General features: G+C 32.5%; 1 protein-coding gene across 2 annotated transcripts in view; it reads right to left on the bottom strand.

Annotated features, from left to right (window-relative positions):
• LOC128222522 (uncharacterized) overlaps window positions 1-22,487 on the bottom strand; it is a 51,801-nt gene that overhangs the window by 26,591 nt on the left and 2,723 nt on the right. The window contains exons 1-3 of one of the 2 annotated variants that reach the window (XM_052931567.1): window positions 17,611-17,749; window positions 8,202-8,413; window positions 6,820-6,883 (exon numbers count right to left, since the gene is read on the bottom strand). In XM_052931567.1, coding sequence (XP_052787527.1) covers window positions 6,820-6,883; window positions 8,202-8,234 — 97 coding nt within the window. In that variant the 5' untranslated portion in view covers window positions 8,235-8,413; window positions 17,611-17,749. Of the gene's footprint in view, window positions 1-6,819; window positions 6,884-8,201; window positions 8,414-17,610; window positions 17,750-22,487 lie in introns of those variants that run through there. The other variant, XM_052931565.1, reaches the window with a different exon arrangement.

Below are 22,487 nucleotides of genomic sequence, written 5' to 3' on the forward strand. Positions count from 1 at the left end.
ACAAAATGGCAGATGAAAGCCACAATGAGCAAGGAAATGAACTATTTTTTATACAACAACACTTTATATCTTCAATCATAGACATAAGGTATATGCATATAATGATTAAGAGTTTAATACTCCACATGAATAATACTACAACTCAGGTTCTATCTAGTATTTTAAAAACCGATTGAACTATCGATAATCGGTTACCGATCATCGATAGTAAAATTGCAAACGATTCCCAACACTAGTATTTACAACATATATTGAAGTAAAAATCAAACAAAAAATTGTATATAAGGCATAATTCGATAACTGTCTTGTGTATTTCGATAATTATCGTCGTATTTCAGTAATTTAGCGTACACAACAATGATTTAAGTCTTGACATTTTGAGGACATTCAAGCATATTATCAGAAATATGAAAATGAAAGAGACCAAACAAAATTATTTTAATACATTTGAGAGAAGTCTATGCAAGGGTGCTTCAGACCAAATTTGGTAAATATCCATCAAGAGGTTCACAAGAACAATCGTTTTTTACTCTATTTTTAGCTAAAAGGGGCCAAACAAAATTATGTGAACAAATTTAAGAGAGGTCCATGCAAGGACACTTCAAACCAAATTTGCTGAAGATCTATCAAGGGGTTCATGCAAAGAAAATGTTAAGCTTTTTTTACTAATTTTAGCTCTGGTGGCCCTTAAAAGGGGCCAAACAAAATTATTTGAAAAGACCTGACAGAGACCCATGCTAGGATGCTTCAGACTTGAAGATCCATCAAGCAGTTAATAAGATCAAGTTGTTTAAATGTTTTTCTATTTTTTGCTCTGGTGACCCCTAAACGGGGCCAAACAAAACCATTTGAACAAAGTTGAAAGAGGACCATGTAAGGATGCTACATATCAAGTATGGAGTCATTCTAACAGTTACTTTCAGAGGAAAAGATGTTTAAGTGACAAGACAATGTAAAAACAAATGACCCCTGAGCAAGGCCAATTTGACCCCGGGACAATAATTTGAATACCTTTGATGTAGGTCCACTAGGTAACACTATATACCAAATATGAATGCTCTAGGTCTTATATTTTGGAGAAGAGGATTTTTAAAGTTTTATTATATAAGACTATATATAAACAAATAACTTTCAGGGCGGGGCCAATTTTGACCCTGTGGCAATAATTTGAACAACTTTGATAGAGGTCCATAAGATGATGTTGTATACCAAATATTTAAGCTCCTGGCCTTACGGTTCTGGAGAAGAATATTTTTAAAGATTTACTATATAACACTACGTAAAAACAAGGACCCCCTAGGCGGGGTCAATTTTGACCCTGTGGCAATAATTTGAACAAATCTGGTAGAGGTCCACTCGATAATGCTGTATACCAAATATCTAAGCCCTGGGCCTTACAGTTTCGGAGAAGAAGATTTTTAAAGATTTACTATAAAACACTATGTAATAAAACTAGTAACCCCTGGGGCGGGGCCATTTTTGACCCCAGGAGAATAATTTGAACAAATTTTGTAGAGGACCACTACATGATGACACATGCCAATTTTCAAGGTTCTAGGCCTTGTGGTTTTTGAGAAGAAGATTTCCCTATATAAGTCTATGTAAAACAAGTGACCCCCGGGGCGGGGCCATTTTTGACCCTAGGGGGATAGTTTTAACAATTTTGTTAGAGAACCACTAGATGATGATATATACCAAATATTAAGGCTCTAGGCCGTGTGGTTTTGGAGAAGAAGATTTTTAAAGTTTTTCCTTTCCGTTGCCATGGCAACCAGAGTTCTGCATGGAATTCAATTCTTTGAACAATTTTCAAAGGGGACCACCCAAAGAACATTCCTGTGAAGTTTGAATGAAATTGGCTAAGCGGTTTATGAGGAGATGTCGTTTAAAGTAAAAGTTTACGGACGGACGACGGATGGACGCCGGACAAATTGTGATCGCAAAAGCTCACCTTGTCACTATGTGACGGGTGAGCTAAAAAGGATAAGGCATAGGTTTTAGGCTCTGGTAGATATATGTAAAATCTGGCAAACAATAACAACACGATTTTAAAGAAGTATTTTACACGTGAAATCATTCTAAATGAAGGGTTTAATTTGGCATTTATTAAAAATGACTAATTGGTGTTGTTTCAAGTACTGAAGTTTTTTTAACACTTGCATTCCCATTCTTTTTCAAATGAAGTTTTCTGACAGTTCTTCAGTTATGGTTAACAATGGGGGCTTATTTTTACCTGAAGTGACGCAATTTAGCTATTTTCAGGGGGCGGTCGAAAATAGGTTGTTCCGGAAGGATTTGCCATATCAAATATCGTAAAAAAAATCCGTCAACGTACAATTATTTGGACTAAGCGGAGACTTTGACTTTCGGTCCAGCCAAGCCCAGATTAACCTTTTTGAATCTGAAATAGTGCATTTTGGGCTAGTTTTATTACTCTTTTTCAACTATATTAAATAAGTACCGTAAATGACTGGGTATTAGACGCACTTTTTTCCCTCAGATTTTGATGCAAAAAAATGCCTGCGTATTATACCCAGTAATAATTTTTTGAACTTTTTTTCTGAGGTCAATTTCAAGCCGAGAGTTTGTTTAGATTTATGTAGAAAGGGATGTTACTCGCGTCATATTGATCGAGTATATACGGGTTAAAACGGCAGTTGAAGATCGGGATACGGTATATCGTAAGACGTTTATAATTTCAACAAAAATATTTTTCGATTAAAGTTACCGTAATTCACCTAAGAGTTCGGAAACTCTAAATATTTGGACACCCATAATTATTTCCCAAAATAATTTATTTTGCGTACCTAATTTTCGGACACCCAAAGGACATCAATCATAACTTTCATAGTTACCAAGTTTCACAGACGAAGATTATTGATTTTTATCTTTACAATGCCTGGCTAGATTACCTAACCGTATACACCACTGTGACAATTTAATTAGTTACTACCCATCCTAAACGATTTATTGCCTGTTGAAAAGGAAGTGTGATATATTTATTTGAGGATTAAACAAACAACAAGGGCAATCAAGGGATTAAGAAAACATCGACATGGCATGTTTGTAAAACGATCTGCCAATAAGCTTTCAAACTTGTACCACACTTATAGACTATATGAAGCAATAATCGTACAGTTATACATTAATCCTGCATAGCAATGTCCATGCTCTCCACGAGATCCTCGTGGGTATAACTGTAAGTTATGTGACGTCACACAGTGTGACTCTTTGATCTGAAGCCGATAGAATGTGTTTATTCAGTTCAGTGCATGTGCAATGGTGTTTTAATTAACTTCATGAAGGATTTACACTTATAGGCGTAATAAATAAGTTTATGACCATTGATTACTACGGATAAATTGATAAGTGGTAAAAAGCAAACATGAAGAAAAAAGGCAGGTTAAACAAACATGTAAATAAAATGTAAAAATGATAATTTTCTATGTATTCGGAGAGCGAAAAAAATTTTTTTTATGGTGTCCGAACTCTTGTGAATTACGGTATTCAATATTATTTTGAATAATAAATTGAATTAAACAATACTCAAACTTACATATAAAAAAGCAAAGTTGGGCACTGTCAAAATATTTTTTGCATAACATAACTTTTCATTCTCGACAGTATGGTTGTATGGTTTTAAAGATAACCATCGCCATTTTCACGAAAAAAAGATTTTTTGTCACTGTCAACAAACATGGTGGCTGAAAATGCCGGACGATTTTGACATTTTTTCTATGCGTCTTTTAACCAAAAACATAGATTGAAAGTTTTTTTCTCGGATTTTTCACAGATTTTTTCCCCTGCGTCTTATACCCCCTATCGTCTTATAACCAGTCATTTAGGTAAACTCTTACACAATTTTAGTGGGGAACAATATATTCAACAAGCAACACAAAAAAATAAATGAAAAAATATATGACTTACCAATGGGTGTTTGAGATATCAATTTGGCGACACATTAGTCCCATTCAACGTCCTTCAAAGCCCCATAAAACAAAATCATTCGTCTAACACATCCCGACATTTTACAGCAGATGGTATTGATTACTGTGACATGTTTGTGATAAACCGGTTTGAAGGTACATTCACTCAAGTATTAATAATTAAATAAATTTACTCTATTTCACAACCAGAAAGGTTGTCCTGTTTTTTTCAGTTCTTCTTCTTTCTTGTTGTGAACTTTCCAACACAGGTTATTTATAATTAACTTTTTGTTACTGTATTATATTAATGTAATAGTCGTGATGGCAAGCGCGGGTCAAGCAATTTTGTAGACAACACATGGGCACAGACCTTCACAAACTCAGAAATAAACTCAATGAACGCACATTTCAGGGGCGGTTCCAGGATGGACATTGGAGGGAGTGTCAGGTAAGGCATAACCTTTTGACTTTAACTTTGGCTCTTTACAATTTCTAGTCCAAACTGGTCCATTCTGGGCTTTTTTCATGACTACCCTGTATCCCCTGTATCTTGAAATGAAAAGTTAACTTGGACGACATTGGGGGAGGGGTGGGGGAGGGTCCCCCCTCCTATGTGTTGGCATTTTTGGTGCATGTACTACCTCAAAAAAGCTCAACCAGGTATGAGTTTATTGTATAAGTTATAGTGACTCGCTCATGGTTTGTAAAATGTGTTTTTTTGCAGATTATTTTAAATACGAAATAAAGTGTATCAAACCATCAGGAGTGTTAAAACTAAGATACTGACAACTGGAACCCTCCAACAAATGTTAATATGCTAAAATACCTCCTTTGAAGTCAACGATTTCCAAAACCGTTGCTAACGCAGTTCAGCAAAAGGCTGAATCGTGATTTGTTAATTGACATTATCAGGTGTTGCTTTCAAGGGATAAATGAGAAAATATCCAATAAATTATGTACGAGTCCCTTTTGCTGAGTGGTCATGCTATTTTTTGTTCGGCCCCGATTAAAACCCGACTTTATTTTCATACTTTCATTGTATTTTGTTCTGCAATTTCGGTATCAAAGAGTTAACTAATTATTTCAGACACATTACCTTGAAAATGATTATTTGGTGCCAACAAGGTGCGATTCCCTTTAAGAATGACAAAGTGTTTTTTTTACAATCGTCAGCTAGCTTACAAGTACAAATTGTTTTACTGAAAATTTGTAAACTCCATTATACAAGCTGATTCTATGTTATCATACGTGTGTTTTTGCTTCTCTGCTATCTTGTAGGATGACTTGCTTATATATACTACTATGTAGTAAAGTGACACTATGGCATTACCAATATCGTTTATTTTGTAATGCAAAATTCACTAGCCATATATTTTTTTATACAGTTCGATACGTTTCTAAAACATATTATACTCCAACTCCAATTCTACGTGTTTGGGGTAGGCATTTCATGGGCACATGATGAATGTTGTCATTCTAAATAGCCTTCCATGCTTTTTTATGGTGTTTAGCTTGGACCAGCTCATAATCAAATAATAGGGGTTGAAAAGTCTTTAATATGGTTATTAAAACAATTCAAATAGGGGTTGAAAAGTCTTTGATATAGAGGTTAAAAAGTCCTAACAGGTAGGGGTTGAAGTCTTTGAAAAGTAATTCAATAAAAAAAAAACTTAAAATATATTCCTAAATAAATAAATAGATATTCTTTAAAGATGTTTAGGAAAGTGGAAATATTTCCCATTAAAATTGATTGCCAGAAGCTCCAATTGGATTAAGCCCATTGCCAATGTTTCCAATTGGAAGATTCCAATTGGAGTTTTCCAATTTCCTGATTTTTCCCATATCGAACCATGGGAAAATTCCAATTGGAAAAATTGGTCGACGGGAATTATTTTTACAAAAATGATAAATAGTACTATAAAAGCACCTTTTCAAGTTAACATTTTAACCATTGATGATAATAATTGTTATTTATCACTCATTTTTTTTTGAAAATGTGGGAGAATTTTCCAACAAAAAATGTTGGGCTGATTTTCCAATTGGAAAAAACACTTTCCAATGGGAAGGCCATTTTTCAATGGGAATCCCATTGGCAAACTTTACTTTAAATGAAAAAAAACATTTCTAAATCAAATTTCAGGAAACAAAAAATATCTCTCATTAGTATTACAGAACAAATTTCAAAAATAAAAATCATTGGGTGAAAAACAAAGAAAATAAGTTTGCAAAAATTCTGGATTTGCAAACTTAATCCGGATGCTGTTTTAGACTTGTTATTTATTGCATAATCCTGGTAATATTCCGTATTATATGAAATTGTATAAACATAGACACAAGAAAAAAATAGTTTCAGAGATTTGTAACCATCAAAATTATTATCGTAAAGATATTACGGGACGAGGATTTCATGCCTAACTGTGTTCAAGAACTTTCCATTAACAAGAAAATAAAAAGTCTAAAGAATGAGTTGAATGGATGCTTTCAGCTAGGATTCAGACATAACTATGAGGGAAATAGAAAATCCTACCGATTGTACTTTTAAAGCCACATTCTGTGTTGTACAAATGACTGCAATCGGACACATGACTTAACACTTTTATCGGGAATTGGCCATCATTGTCGGTGAGGGTCACAAGGAAATCAAATATTTAATAATCAGCTTTCTAACTAAATCAGTTTTTCTAACTTATTCTGTCAAGAATTGTATCCTAAAATAAAATATACAGCAATTATATTGTGTTCTTTACGCTGTTTTCTCTGCAGGGTAACACTTTTGTGCGATCATTTCAAAATCAAGCCAACTGTTTCTGATGTCATGTATCAGGTACCCATGTTCTTCAATCAACTTGATAGAGCTACTCAAGAAGAATAAAAATAATTTGTTATAACTTACTTTCAGATGAGCTGGTCTTTTCACTGACGCTTTTGTAATGGGGGCTCAAAGCAATTGCCATAGTCTGGAATAACAAATTTTTTTTTTATTCAAATAAGTTATATTTACACGCACTATTCGAAGCGATCATTACGTATCAATGGAACATTGTACTTGCCTGCCAGGCATTTCTTACTTGCTTCATGAATAATTCTTATGGAGCTTTAATTTGTGTTGTGTTTGATGACCAACAAATGAGGGTGTCAACCTTTTTGATGGGCTTGGTTCCGGGCACCGAAGCCTGTTATGTCGAAGTCTTATGATAGAACAGTTGAATTCAGAATCACAAAAAAAACAAGAAAGCTAGCATAAATGATAGTAAGGAAATGACATGAATTTACAATTAAGTCGTCAATATGGCCCAATTTTTGAAGATTATAAAGGGCAACCCCCTAGCCCCTCTTATGAAGGTATGTGTTCTACGCTCTCAGACCTATCAACATTCAATGTCAATCATAGGAACTGTCGGTAGTTACGTATGTTAGTTTTTTTAGATAAAATATCATTATATTGGAAAAGTGAGTATAACTCAAAATCATATTTAATTTATGAACTTAAATTGCTTCTATTTCCTGAACCATTAAGTATTAAGCTATAATTGTAAGTAGTATTGTTGTATATATAATGATTAGACTGAACCTGAAGTGTATAAACTCACCAAAATTCAAAGCATACTATGCAAGGAATAAAGTAAAGTGGATCGAACCGTCAATGATCACTATTTAGCTTCGACCGTATTTCCCAACAATCTTGCTCGTCATTTATATAGCATGTATTTTATATATATATATAATTTGTTTTTGCATTTATTATAATATTGTCGGCATGAACAAAAAAAACAAAGGATACTATTTGTCTTTATTATTACAGAAAAAGGGCTCTTATCAATATGTAAAGGACATGACTTCCTTATCAATAGCTGTGAATTTTAGTGTAATAGTGTAATTTTATTTTCATTAATTTAATAATATTATGAACGAACTTTAATTCGGATACACTAAATGCATACAACATATAAATTAGCAGTTTTAATTTCTTGAATTTTGTCTTTGACAGTGGTGATAAATGATAAGACAAATGCTTCACTGTAAGACAGAAATATAGTTCATCAAGTAAGCACCATAAGCTTCATTTTTCGAGTGGCTGTTTTCTTTAGAATTTCGTCGATGTAAAATATATTCAGCTCTAACACTTAAACTTACGCTGAAAAAATAATTTATTTTTTAGTATATGCCTTAAAGGATATATTAAATGATATATAATTGTAGGTTTTAAGAAAGATGCGCCAAATTGTATTTTAGAATTTAAATATTACTTTCACAAATGTTTGAAGAATTACTCACCAAAATCTGTATATATAAAACCAAAGTGATCATCTTGTATTTGCATTTATACGTTCTGGTTCGTTTTCTCTTTTGTATTGGTCGCCGTTGGTAAACCGGTCCTTTCCTCCTTATCTTTAGTGGCCGTAGTGGTTTTTAAATAAAAGTGTCGCTGTTTGTTGTTGAACACTTGCACTGGTATTCACAGCTTGTAGAGCATGGCCATAATTCCTCTGGTTTAAAAGGTAAGAAGATGAAAGATAATATTGAGAAGTCGATAAGTTAGCTCAGTTGAAAGAGGACAATACACACACGGTCGGAGGTTCGAATCCTACACCCATCGCTTTTTTGGTCAATGAGTACCGTTATAGTTTTAGACGAATTCTATTTTTAAGAGAAGTAATACGAAATCGTCCTAGGCTAATATACAGAGAAGGCAATTTTGCTGCTATTTAAAAAAAACATGCAAGTTTCTTGAAATCAAGCACAGCATGAAGTCTTTGGCAAAATTGTAACTCATTCCAATACTTAGCTCGAAACAATCGAAAGTATGACAACGTTAATAAAACTAGCATCACAATGAAATACATTTAAAATACGTTTTACTTGTCCAGAGCATTACATGAACACTACTAGTTAAACATCATGCAATGCTGTATAACAATAAAGGATAATGTACTGTACAAAACCATATATATTTTAACCATTACCAGAGCAATGACCATTGTAAACCTTTCCTTGACCGGAGCTAATTTGAATACTACTGTAAGGAAGAACGATGTCGTTTGGACGTTGTTGTGCCTGCTGGGTATTTGTTAAAGGTACGAACACAAAACATGTTGGAGAATTGGCTCGTCTCAGTGTTTTATTCAGCCAAGGTTTACATGTCTTCGCGAATTTAAAATCCAGATTTTGCAAGGTTAACTTGCAGTTTTGAGGTGTTTGCTTTAAGACTATTCCATTTTCGTTTAAATTAAATTGTAACTAGTAAAATATCATTATCATCCATCGTTACTTTATTTGTTTTGTTACTGCTACATGCAGCTTGATATATTTTTCATAAAATGTTAGTATGCCTAGATTTCTTATCCTGGATTAAACTTTTAATGTTTGGAAAATGGATTAATATCAGCAGGTCAATTGACGATGAAAAACAAATGTTGCGTAAAAAATTAGGAGTGCTTCCCCGTAGATATTTATTTCCTTCAAGAAAGTACCTCTTAAGGTTATGCGGAAATGGCGTTAAAAATATGGTGAGTTAATTTCAAAACCCTTTATTTTTTATAATTTTAAATACCATGTCCCGGGTGTCCAAGTGTTTGGTGCATTGTAAGATCGTAATACATTTCACTGAGTGAACACCAAAAAAATATTTTAATGAGTTGCGTAGCCACAAATAAAGTATTTTCTTTTCGTTCAGGAGGTACAATATTTTGCGACCATACCCAGAATCCGTTTTATTTCTTATTATTTTATGCTAAAATGGTGTATTAAAAGACAATCAATTAAATTTTATTAGAACAAAAACGTGCGAAACTTTATGTGAATGTAACGTCATTTGAAAATCGAATATTTTCAAGTTCGACCACAAAAATCGAGTTTTCAAGTCGACATCGGATCAAAGTTACAATAGTTACATTGAGATACAGCAAATGTTTTGAAATATTGAAAAGTGTTTTTTCTATGTCAAATATCGGATTACGCGGTTACATTGGTTACAACCGGTTACATACGTTACATAGATATTTTTCAAAGTTCAATCTAAAAAAAACGAGTTTTTAAGTCGACATCTTATCAGAGTTAGACGGTTATAATAGTTACAATGAGTAACCGCAACGATTTTGTAATCTTTGAAAAAGTGTTGTTTTTTAATGTCTGATATCGGGTTACGCAGTTACATTGCTTACAACCGGTAAAATCAGTTACATCGAAAATTCACAAAGCTCAAACTCAAAATTCGAGTTTTAGGTCGACATCTCATTAGATTATTAACATTAGTTACATTGAGTTACCCAATCATATTGAGAAACACATGCCATAATACAACTATTTAAGGGCGTGTGCTAAATAATTAAGCTCAACAACAACAACAACAACAAAAACGATGACAACAACAACAATGTTTATGTTTAAAAATGGATGTTGACAACACATTAACGCCTTATTCAGTATTTTTTGCGCAGATGTGTTGCACTTGAGAGCAAAAATTAAAGTATCTCCTAATAGAAAAAATATATATTTGCCAACTAGTACATGTATCGAGCGAAATTTCCTTAATTTTTGTTCGTCAGTCTGGAGTAGTTAAAAAGTTATCATACTTTCAATCACAGTAGGGCAATCTGTTGCGGACACTACACACTTACATTGTTATACATCTATTTTTTCAGCTGTAATCATTAACCAGCACTTTTAATTGTCTAATCCATTAAAGAAATTCATTTGCCAAATATAAAACCCAACTTGGTGGTTGTTCATTGATTGTTTGTGAATATTTTGTCTAGCTGGATGTTATTTACTTCTTGCAATTTATTTTAGTTTTAAGTCTACATTTATTTGATATTTTAAAAGGAGGCAGGTAAACCTGGGCTACTCATGATGTCAACTGTAAAAGTGTACTTCAAAAACAAACACAAACATTTGAGGTGTTAAGCTATGCATGTATTTGAAATTAAAAGAATATCAATACCACTATTTTGTTGCGGACACTATAGTTTGAACACCAGAAATGTATTTGTTACAAATAAAATAAAATATGTATTTAAGAGATGTTTTTGTTAAATTTTCAAAGTACATTTAAACCCACAGTAAATTTTAGACCTAGTTCATGAGCTTCCATTTGGTGTTTATCAATATATGCATATTGTATCATGAACAGACCAAACTATCTTTTTACATAATCAAAATTATATGGCTTAATTACGCATTCTGTCCAATGTGCTTCCTCCAGAGACAATTCAAACACCTATTTAACAAATAGAAACAAAGTGGAGAAAGCAACTTTCAACAGTTAAACTGTAACAAAAGTCATAGAAACATACATGCCATGTTGCGGACACTACACATTTAAACGCCTAACGCTAAGTAACTTGTAACTGGAGAAATAACAATATTTCTTGTACATAACTTTCATCTTTACTTTAACAAGTTCAAAACTTACATGTTATAATAACAAAATAGAGAAAAAAGTAAAGAATATTCAGAGATATAAGAGATTCAGTATCAGTCTTTGTTAATTTCTTTGTGTTAGGTATTTTTCCGAACAGGAAGTTGTTGATACTTTCAGCGACTAGTGCTGCATTGCAGCAGATCTGGCAGAGGCAGCATCTTTTATTTGTTTCACTAACTTTTCTCACATTTTTTGGCTTTAACAGATAAAATGTTGTTCGGCCTATTTTCTGGTCTGGATATTTCTTCAAGAAGGCTTGATGGGCTTCAGTTATTGTTGCTGTCATGATAAACTTTGGCTGGCATTCTTTTGTCACATCTTCCTTATTTGGAAAACAGCGGCTTACTTTTCCTGATATAAAAAACTCTTTTACCATAGCTCTTGTGTCAGCTGTTATCTTGCCTGCTTTTGCTTTTCTTACTCTGTTACTCAACCAGCATTGATTTTGTCTTTCAGTGTTTTTGATCAAATGTGAGTTTTGAATTGTTTTCCTCTGTCTACAGATAGAGTTGGGATCTCTTATCATAGAAGTACTTGGGGTTTACCTATAAGTTTATTCTTATTTGTTTTATTGTAAAACTTCCTCAAGTTAATGCATATTTTGATAAGATTTACCTTTTGTGTTTTTTTCTTTATTTAGGATTATTGGGACGAGAGTGAGGTTTGTGACATAAACTTGTTAAAACCCCCAGTAAATTTACATTTACTGACCTTTTCAAGGCGGTACCTAACAATCCTTGATAAAGGTACCTAGTTTTTAAATATAGTATGTATGCACTGTGCTATTTGTGGAGTTCTATGTTTCTTGTTTGTGAATTTTGTGTTTATGTTCTATGTCGTTGGCGTTTACCCAGTGCCATTTAACCGGATTTTTGTTTAAACTTTTTGCTACTGAGATTGTTTCTATAGTTTTTGGCATGAATATTCATCTGAAATGTTCTTTTCTTTTTCAGTTTAGTTGCACGTTCATTCACAAAGTAGGCTAGTGTTTTCTTGGCATGTTTCTTTTCCCTTTTTTGCGTACTTTGACTTTGACCTACTTGTGTACTATTTAGACAAGATACAGTTTCCAGTACAGATTCTCCAATGACAGCCATTTCTCTTAATTCTGGAGAAGTAATAATCTTTGAGTAGCTCATTTGTTGATAATGATGATGTGGCTAGTTTTTTACCAGTCTTGCTCTTTTTGCCAGTGTGGTCGATAGGGCTCTTTGACTCGGTTCAAAGCACTTCAAAGCACGGTGTTATTTTGAGTTCCTACTAGAATGTCCTTATTGTTTTCATTTTAGCATTGAAGATCAATGTTGTTTTCAGTTTGTACTTTTCTAATGGGTTCTCCTTGTTTTGTGCTACTTTCTTTAAGTTTTAATCTCAACTGCCAATTTTGTGTTTTTAACACTGCTCTCTGCTTTCTATCTTCTGCTTGCTTCCCCTTTAGTGATATAACCATCTTTTTGCCGTACTGTTTTTGTTATTATTTATTGTTTTATGTATTTTCTGTTGCTTCTTTTAGCCCTATACCTTTGCATTTCCTCACATTTTTTCTTCAGTTCCCTTTTCAATGTTTCATTATAACTAGCATGTTCTTTCTGTTTAGCAAGTTCACGTTTCTTTCTTTCTCTATCTCTTTGTTTCGATTGTTCATTTTTATTTTTGACTAGTTTTAACTTTGCATGACATTTCCTACATATCTCAGTGCTAGTCATTGGTTTAATTGAAAAGTAATCGTCCATTTTTAATAAAATATAAAACATACTGGGCACGAACTATTTTGGGAAAGGAAAAAGTACAAGCTTAAAGTATAAAATTAAAATATAGGCATGTTATACCTCGTTGTCGAGCAAAATCCATCCTTCATCTATATAAAACACACCGTTGAATATTCAGTAGTGTCTTAAAAACATAAGTATAACAAAGCTTCATTCTGTGCGCGCAAAATATACTGAATAAGGCGTAATGCTATCTCAACGTTGTGTTTGATCATATCAACACATTTTCCCCGCACCAAACACTTTAAGACGGTTAAGTTTCGCAAAACAGGGAAAGAAAAACATACCTTTTCAACTAGTTAAGTCATAAAAGTTTATATAGTGAAAGTACCTTGTTATTTTGTAATGTACTGCCAGTATACAATCGCTTTTTCTGTGACTTAAGTGTAATTGTCATATTTTATGAATTAATGTTTCTTAGAATACCCTATGACTATCAAAAAGATCCACCATCATGGTATTGTTTGTTTAACATATTTATTGCATTTCATGGACTGAACACCGAAAAATGGACCTATTATTCAGGTATAATATTTGATATGTCAAGCCCACAAAATCGATTGTTAACGTCCTGACGTTCCTAAAATAACGCTACTAAGTGTTTCACAAGCTAACTGCGACCTGACGTTTCATTGGGAGAGATCACAACGATGTACCAATTTGAACCGTTTTAAGGTATCTGAAGTGCAAATAAGTTTGTCAGTTCATTAAACCACTGGTGATAATGTTTAATGTTGATGCATTGTTACCCCATTATTGGAAAGGTCATTGCTTACTGCTTACTATTATCGGAAATGAATGACAGGAACAACGAACTAGATAAAGTTTCACAATACATGTACATATAGATCATAGATTAAACTTATGCTTGAATTTGTTGTAGCCTATTCATAAATGATACTGTAGAAACAACTTAGCAATATACTCCAAAATGCGATGTAAACGATGTAACCGGTTGTAATCAATGTAGCTCGATATTAGACAAAAAATCAAACACTTTTTTTCAATTTGTTTGAAAAACCAATCTGATTGTAACTATTGTATTCGTATAACTTTGATAAGATGTCGAACCGAAAACTTTTTTGATTTTAAACTTTTGAACCGCGTAACCCGGTATTTGACATTTAAAGAAAACTCTTTCAAATTTTGAAAACCAATCACGTTACTAATTGGTACTGTTGTAACCGCATGACTCTAATCAGATGTCGATCTTAAAACTCGATTTTAAAGTAACATTTTTGAAAATTTTAGATGTAACCATTGTAACTCGTTGTAGCCAATATAACGGCGTAACCCGATATTTGACATCATCAAAAAATCATTTCTTCCAAATTGCTGTAACTCATTGTAACTATTGTAACCGTATAACTCATGTCGAAACGAAAACTCGTTTTTTGATGCTGAAATTTGATTTTCTTTCAATGTATTCATTATGCTAGGAATAGTAGCCTGTAATTCTTGTAACCATAATGTGAGAAGGTTTACACAACTCGAAGCTCTCATTTTGTTGGCCGATTTCTGGCACTAATTGACTTCTCACCAATTTATAACCTATAGTGAAATTACGAAATTTGTCTTAAATCTGGCAATAAAACATATATCAGCTTCAAATTTCATAAAATTTCAGCACTTTATTTCTAAAGAATAGAACATTCTGAAAATGTCATTTTCCTCAACAAGACCTATTTTCGCAGACTAGGCCACATTAAAGTTTATCATTTAGACGTAGAAATAGGCACTTTGTACAGACTTTGGTTAACCAAGTATTACAACCGGCGCAAGAAATTTAAAAGGGCGTTAAAGTGTGAATCACCGTTCAAAGCAATGTCATTTATGACAATCTTTACATCAATAACACGCCATAAATCCAAAATAATTTGATAAACTGGAAACTACTTATAATAAATAAATGAGTATAACTTCTGTTATATATAAACTGTATTTTTAACTGTATTGAGGAAACACAAAACTTCGACAATCTACGGAACATTTACAAATCGTGTTTAGATTAGGTGCAGTAGAACTCAGAACCTTTTTATGTTCAAGATATACGTTGCATCTTTACTTCATAGCTTGGACTATGAACTCTTAAGAATTTATTTCGATTTTCTAATTTTGCTTTAATTTCAAAGTTTCAAGCACTTCCCCTATAAACAAAAATCAAACAATTCGTACTAACATGTATCAAAATGTTAAATGTATATACAGTAAAACTGTGGTCGTTCGAACAGGCGGTCGTTTGAGAACCGGCGGTGCTTAGTCCCGAACAATGTCTCCTTCTATTTCCATATAAAATATACTGAAGCTGCATCGGAACCTAAATAAGTCGAAGAGTCGAGCGCTATAACCGGTCCCAAATACACAAATCATGAACAAAACCTTATTTCTCCCTCGAGGTCATAAATTTTACATATTTCCCAAGGTGTGTAAAACCGTTTAACACTGTTTACGCATGACCGCTATTAGTTGATAAAGGGATTTGAGAAGATACTTATGAGAAGTCAAATACGAGAAATTAATTGTGAGAAATGTAAATGAGTCATGAAGGGACACCTACGGCTCCAGTTCCGACAACGAAGACGACAACTAAGAAAACGAAGTATCCATCCCACAACCACCAACGACAGCCGACAAAGCTATGGATGCTCTTGAGATTGTCAGAAGGTTCTTTCAATTCACCGCCGTTGCTGACCGTGATCTACAGACGCTCTGTTCGCTGTCACGCCATTGTATGATTCAACGATTTCGCGAGGCAGTAAAAGTATGCCAATTAGAAATCCTTAATTTGTCGAAACTTAAATCTGACTATTGCCATAATATGCACTGCAATAGTTCAATGATGCTTGTTTATGTGTTTTTTGTTTGTAAAAATAACCTTTGAGAATATGAGCGATTTCCAAAACGCAATACATAATCGGTGTCGAAGTAAACATACGGTTTGACGACTTCAAACTTAAAATACACTGAAATGCATTTCATATCAGACTGGAAATTTGAAACTTGGGTTGTTCGGTTCCCTCGACGTTTTAGCTCGGACCCGGCGTCCTCGAGCGATCGCAGTTTTACTGTAGGCAATATTGATAAAAACAAAACAAAAGTGTATCAAGATATCAAAGTGACACTCTTATTCAAAATAAATACATACACATGTATAACAAACATAAATGTTGAGTGATAAACTGTTTACTACTAAGTAATGTAATTACGGAAAATTACTGAAATCACGATTATAACCTTGTTTTAAATAGCTGAACACTTACACTTATTAAAAGATTTGAGTGCTAAACTATTTGCGGTGATCTACTATCGTCTAATGAGGTAGAAATACCGTGTTTTCTGCACCTTTATTTTAAAATTTACTCGGTGTCCTTCGTATAAACCATTGTTTTCGACATTCATTCATCATTCGTGGTATATTAGAACATTTGTATTAATTGCGGAAAATCTTATTTGGGAGTAAGAGTACATCTTTAAATGCATAAACGCTTTATTGGTATATATATATATATATATATACAGCTTTAATTCCCCAATTTTCCGGAGATGTGCATGGTATATGGTAATACATTCATAAGAATGAATATTTACAAACACTTTTCACATTTGATAGTACACAGTAATGACGGGAAGTCACAGTAACATAAATTGCAACAAGTTTGTTTCAAGCACATAACGTTGGTTTCATTTATATTTGATAATTTAGCCGCTGCACTCAAGTCTGATATTACAGACGATTAAGAACAATGATAATGTATCGGCTAAAATCAATATACAGTTTCCTATTAATTTAATCAATATGTATTATAAAGCGAAATAGAAATAGCTGTTTCAGAATTAGCTCATTTTGAGTGGCATTGTCATTGGTGAACTGCACGCATCTTAAGGGTCTTAGTTAAATAAATCATTGCATAATTTAGCACAGTTGATAATAAAGTCCGGGTATAATTGTACATTCGGTACCCTTATCAAATGTTCGTCGATTTTGCAAAGTGTATATAGAATGAATGACTGTCTCTATATCGTATTAAGTAAGTCATACATCGGTCTATTCAATCTTCTACTCGCCTCCAGGAATAAAAGTCGCCAATAGCTATTGTTATTTGAGCAGTACTCGAACATCAAGTGCTCGAGCTCATGGCTGCATTGTCAATGATGCATTTTGAGATTTTTAACACGAATTTCCAATGAATTATCCGAAATATTTATAGTCGTATTACACATGTTAACGTGCCATATTAAAAAAGAGCATAAAAGGCTCCCATGTTTCTTATATGTTTTTTTCACTTATACATTTTCGTTTCTTTAACACTATGCCCGAAAATCTTGATGAAATTTGCCTTGTCAACATCATGATTTACGTCGTTTATTTTAAATATTAATACATGTCTATAAAGAGTTTTACCAAATTTTAATTTTAACATATATGTATGAGTTTTTAATGTTGATGCATTCTTTTGACTTTACATGTTTATCAAAGAAATGAAACAGTATTTACCAAATCTTCCAATTATGAAGGCATCCCTGTAAAATCCAATGTTGATATCAAAGTAAACTTATCTTTATATATTAATTTCTCATTATGCGAATCATACACGAGCTCGGTTTACAATTAATGATTGCACTGCAGTCTCCAGTCAATAGCACAACCACACTATTGTATGAACACTTCCACCGTTGGGTGACGTGTTTGTATTGATATCTTACCGCAATTGATTGCGCTCTCAAGTTACAGTTTAGATGGATGAGAATTTTTTTGTGAATGCATAAAGCAAGTTAAATGAATACACAAAAACATAGCCAAAATGCTGCACAAAATACCATACGAAAATAACTGAAAAAACATAATTAATATATATGCAAAAACAAAAGTATTTAGTATACACGTGCAAACAAAACTACACAAAATCTTCTCCCAAATACAGCAAGACAAAATATGCCGATATTCACATGCGATGCAACTCACAAAAGCATGTGCATAAATACAACACAAAACAATTGTCTACATAACTGAACAAATACATTTGCCAAATAACTTCACAAAATACACCTGCCAAAACAACTTCACAAATGCAAATTCGCAAATACAGCACATACTTCATGTGCCAATACAATTGCACAAAAGCATGTGATTAAATACTGCACAAAAAACTGGGCAAGGCAACTTCACTAATACAATGCACAATAAATAATGATAAAGAACAAATCCTTTATATTTCGCTCGTTTTAATCGCCTTCTATTAACATACTTCAAAATAGATTATTCAATGATCATTAAAAGTATTGAGATGCCGATATAGTTTCCGATTTCACTGCTTACGGGCAGAAACGAATGTTTTAGTATAATACGTTTTGTTCATAGAAGGCTTGGATATTAATTTGTTTCAGATGACTCATTCAAATACATGCAATTTGATTAAATATACCATTTGTCTAAAAACATCACGCCTTATTATTTGCAGCATTTGTAAAACCTTTTACACTGAATTCGTTAATAGGAATCAAATATGCAGATGTTGAAGTACATCATGATTTATAACACCCATACATTAGGCTTATATAATAGAATCAAAACAACATTTTTTTTTGTTTTCATTTCAAACATTATAAAGTTATCCTATTATGTATTTTGTAGGGTAAAAAATACTTTGCAAGAACCTAACATTATTTCCAATAGCTAACAATGATCAATATTGAACTAAAATGAACATCAATGAACTAACAATGATCAATATTGAACTAAAATGAACATCAATGAACTAACAATGATCAATATTGAACTAAAATGAACATCAATGAACTAACAATGATCAATATTGAACTAAAATGAACATCAATGAACTAACAATGATCAATATTGAACTAAAATGAACATCAATGAACTAACAATGATCAATATTGAACTAAAATGAACATCAATGAACTAACAATGATCAACATTGAACTAAAATGAACATCAATGAACTAACAATGATCAACATTGAACTAAAATGAACATCAATGAACTAACAATGATCAATATTGAACTAAAATGAACATCAATGAACTAACAATGATCAATATTGAACTAAAATGAACATCAATGAACTAACAATGATCAATATTGAACTAAAATGAACATCAATGAACTAACAATGATCAATATTGAACTAAAATGAACATCAATGAACTAACAATGATCAATATTGAACTAAAATGAACATCAATGAACTAACAATGATCAACATTGAACTAAAATGAACATCAATGAACTAACAATGATCAATATTGAACTAAAATGAACATCAATGAACTAACAATGATCAATATTGAACTAAAATGAACATCAATGAACTAACAATGATCAATATTGAACTAAAATGAACATCAATGAACTAACAATGATCAACATTGAACTAAAATGAACATCAATGAACTAACAATGATCAATATTGAACTAAAATGAACATCAATGAACTAACAATGATCAATATTGAATTAAAATGAACATCAATGAACTAACAATGATCAACATTGAACTAAAATGAACATCAATGAACTAACAATGATCAATATTGAACTAAAATGAACATCAATGAACTAACAATGATCAATATTGAACTAAAATGAACATCAATGAACTAACAATGATCAATATTGAACTAAAATGAACATCAATGAACTAACAATGATCAACATTGAACTAAAATGAACATCAATGAACTAACAATGATCAATATTGAACTAAAATGAACATCAATGAACTAACAATGATCAATATTGAACTAAAATGAACATCAATGAACTAACAATGATCAATATTGAACTAAAATGAACATCAATGAACTAACAATGATCAATATTGAACTAAAATGAACATCAATGAACTAACAATGATCAACATTGAACTAAAATGAACATCAATGAACTAACAATGATCAATATTGAACTAAAATGAACATCAATGAACTAACAATGATCAACATTGAACTTAAAATAAACATCAATGAACTAACAGGTGTCTCTTATTTATTCCGTAGGGTAAGATAAACATTGCAATAAAATAACATTAAGTCCATTGATCAATATCGAACTATCAATGATCAACATTGAACTAAAAATAATCATAACTAACCATACATTAACCTAACAACGATCACATTAAAATAACAATGACCAAATTTGGACTAACAATTGTCAACATTAAAATGATCATTATTGAAGTAACAATGATCATCATTGAACTAACACTTATAAACAATGATCTAAAAATGATCACAATTGATTAACAAAAACCTTAATATATGTAACAATGATCAACATTGAACTGTCAACGATCACCATTGTGCAAACAATGATCATCATTGATCTAACAATAATTGCTGTTAACAATAAACATAATTAAAATATTTGTGATCATCACTGAACAAACAAGAATCATCATTAAACAAACAAGGATCTTCATTGAACAAATAAGGATCATCATTGAACAAACAAGAATCTTCATTGAACAAATAAGGATCATCATTGAACACACAAGGATCATCATTGAACAAATAAGGATCGTCATTGAACAAACAAGGATCATCATTGAACAAATAAGGATCATCATTGAACAAACAAGAATCTTCATTGAACAAATAAGGATCATCATTGAACAAACAAGAATCTTCATTGAACAAATAAGGATCATCATTGAACAAACAAGGATCATCATTGAACAAATAAGGATCATCATTGAACAAACAAGAATCTTCATTGAACTAACACGAATAATCATTGAACAAACAAGGATCATCATTGAACTAATATTGATCATCACTGAACAAACAAGGATCATCATTGAACAAACAAGGATCATTATTGAACTAACAAGGATCATCATTGAACAATCGAGGATTATCATTGAACTAAAAATGATCATCACTGAACTAACAATGATCATTATGTAACTAACAAGGATCATCATTGATTAAACAAGGATCATCATTGAACAAACAAGGATCATCATTAAACTAACAAGGATCATCATTGAAAAAACAAGGATTATCATTGAACTAACAAGGATTATCAGTAAATAAACAAGGATCATCATTGAACAAACAATGACCTTCATTAAACAAACAAGGATCATTATTGAACAAACATGGATCATCTCTGAACTAACTAGGATCAACATTGAACAAACAAGGATCATCATTGAACAAACAAGGACCATCATTGAAATAACAAGAATCATCATTAAATAAACAAGGATCATCATTGAACTAACATTGATCATCTCCGAACAAACAAAGGTCATCATTGAACAAACAATGATCATTACTGAACTAACAAGGATCATCGTTAAACTATCATTGAACACCATTTGCGTTTTGTATACTGTATACACTCATTGTTGTAAATACCGATGTTGAAAGAAAAAAAGGCAATAAAATATGTCTTAGATCACAAAAGTGCCCATATATTGGTCGGATACGATTTTTTAGTGAAACTCCTTCGATCCGAACCGTTTTCGTTTTATTATTCAGGGAAACGCTGCAAAGTTATAATATTTAAAACATATTGCCTACCGACTCACTGACGCTTTCAGAGTCATCCGCAGTTGAAGTACACACAACAGTGAGGTTTTGTGGTCACGTAGCCTTGTTTAAACGGACTAAAAGTTATTGAGCCGACACATTTTCATCTATACCAGCCATATACGTAAAATAAAATAAAACACGGTAAATTGGGGCAAACCAAAGAGTTTGGTATTGAAGTTCAGTCACTTTGATTTTTAACTTGTCTTTACATGTTAAAAACGGAAAACTGACGTTTGATTTTAACCCCAAAATCTGTTTACCGTCAAACGACATCCTCACCTTAATAAGGAGGTTTTTGTTTAATAAATCTGGTTATCACCTGTTTGCCATCCATTAGCCATAGACTTACATTACTACCTCCTCCCGGGAATTTAATGGTCAAAATTCTACAGTTTCATGTGATCTTATGTTTGTAAATCTATGCACCAAGAGTGTGTGCATGCGTGAATGCGTGCGTGTGTGCGTGTGTGTGTGTGAACGCCAGTTCGCGTGTGTGCGTGTGGTTGTTTGGGTGTGTGCGTGTGCATGTGCGTGTGTATGTGCGTGTCTCACCACGAACTAGGCTAAAGTAATTATGTTATGATATGGCCTTATATCTTACAGTTAGTCATTCACTCATTATCTATCTAGTGTCTCACCAAGAACTAGCTTAAAGGAGCTTTGTAATTATATGGCCTTATATCTCACTGGCAGTCAGTCGCTCATAATCTACTCAGTGTCTCACTAAAAACTAGATAAATGTTATTTTGTAAAGAATTTACACATTTGTCTTTATTTTAATGTGCACTGTAACACCATACCTGAAAACCAC

Source organism: Mya arenaria, chromosome 16 (genome assembly GCF_026914265.1).
Source record: "Mya arenaria isolate MELC-2E11 chromosome 16, ASM2691426v1".
In the NCBI taxonomy this organism is placed as follows: Eukaryota; Metazoa; Mollusca; class Bivalvia; order Myida; family Myidae; genus Mya; species Mya arenaria.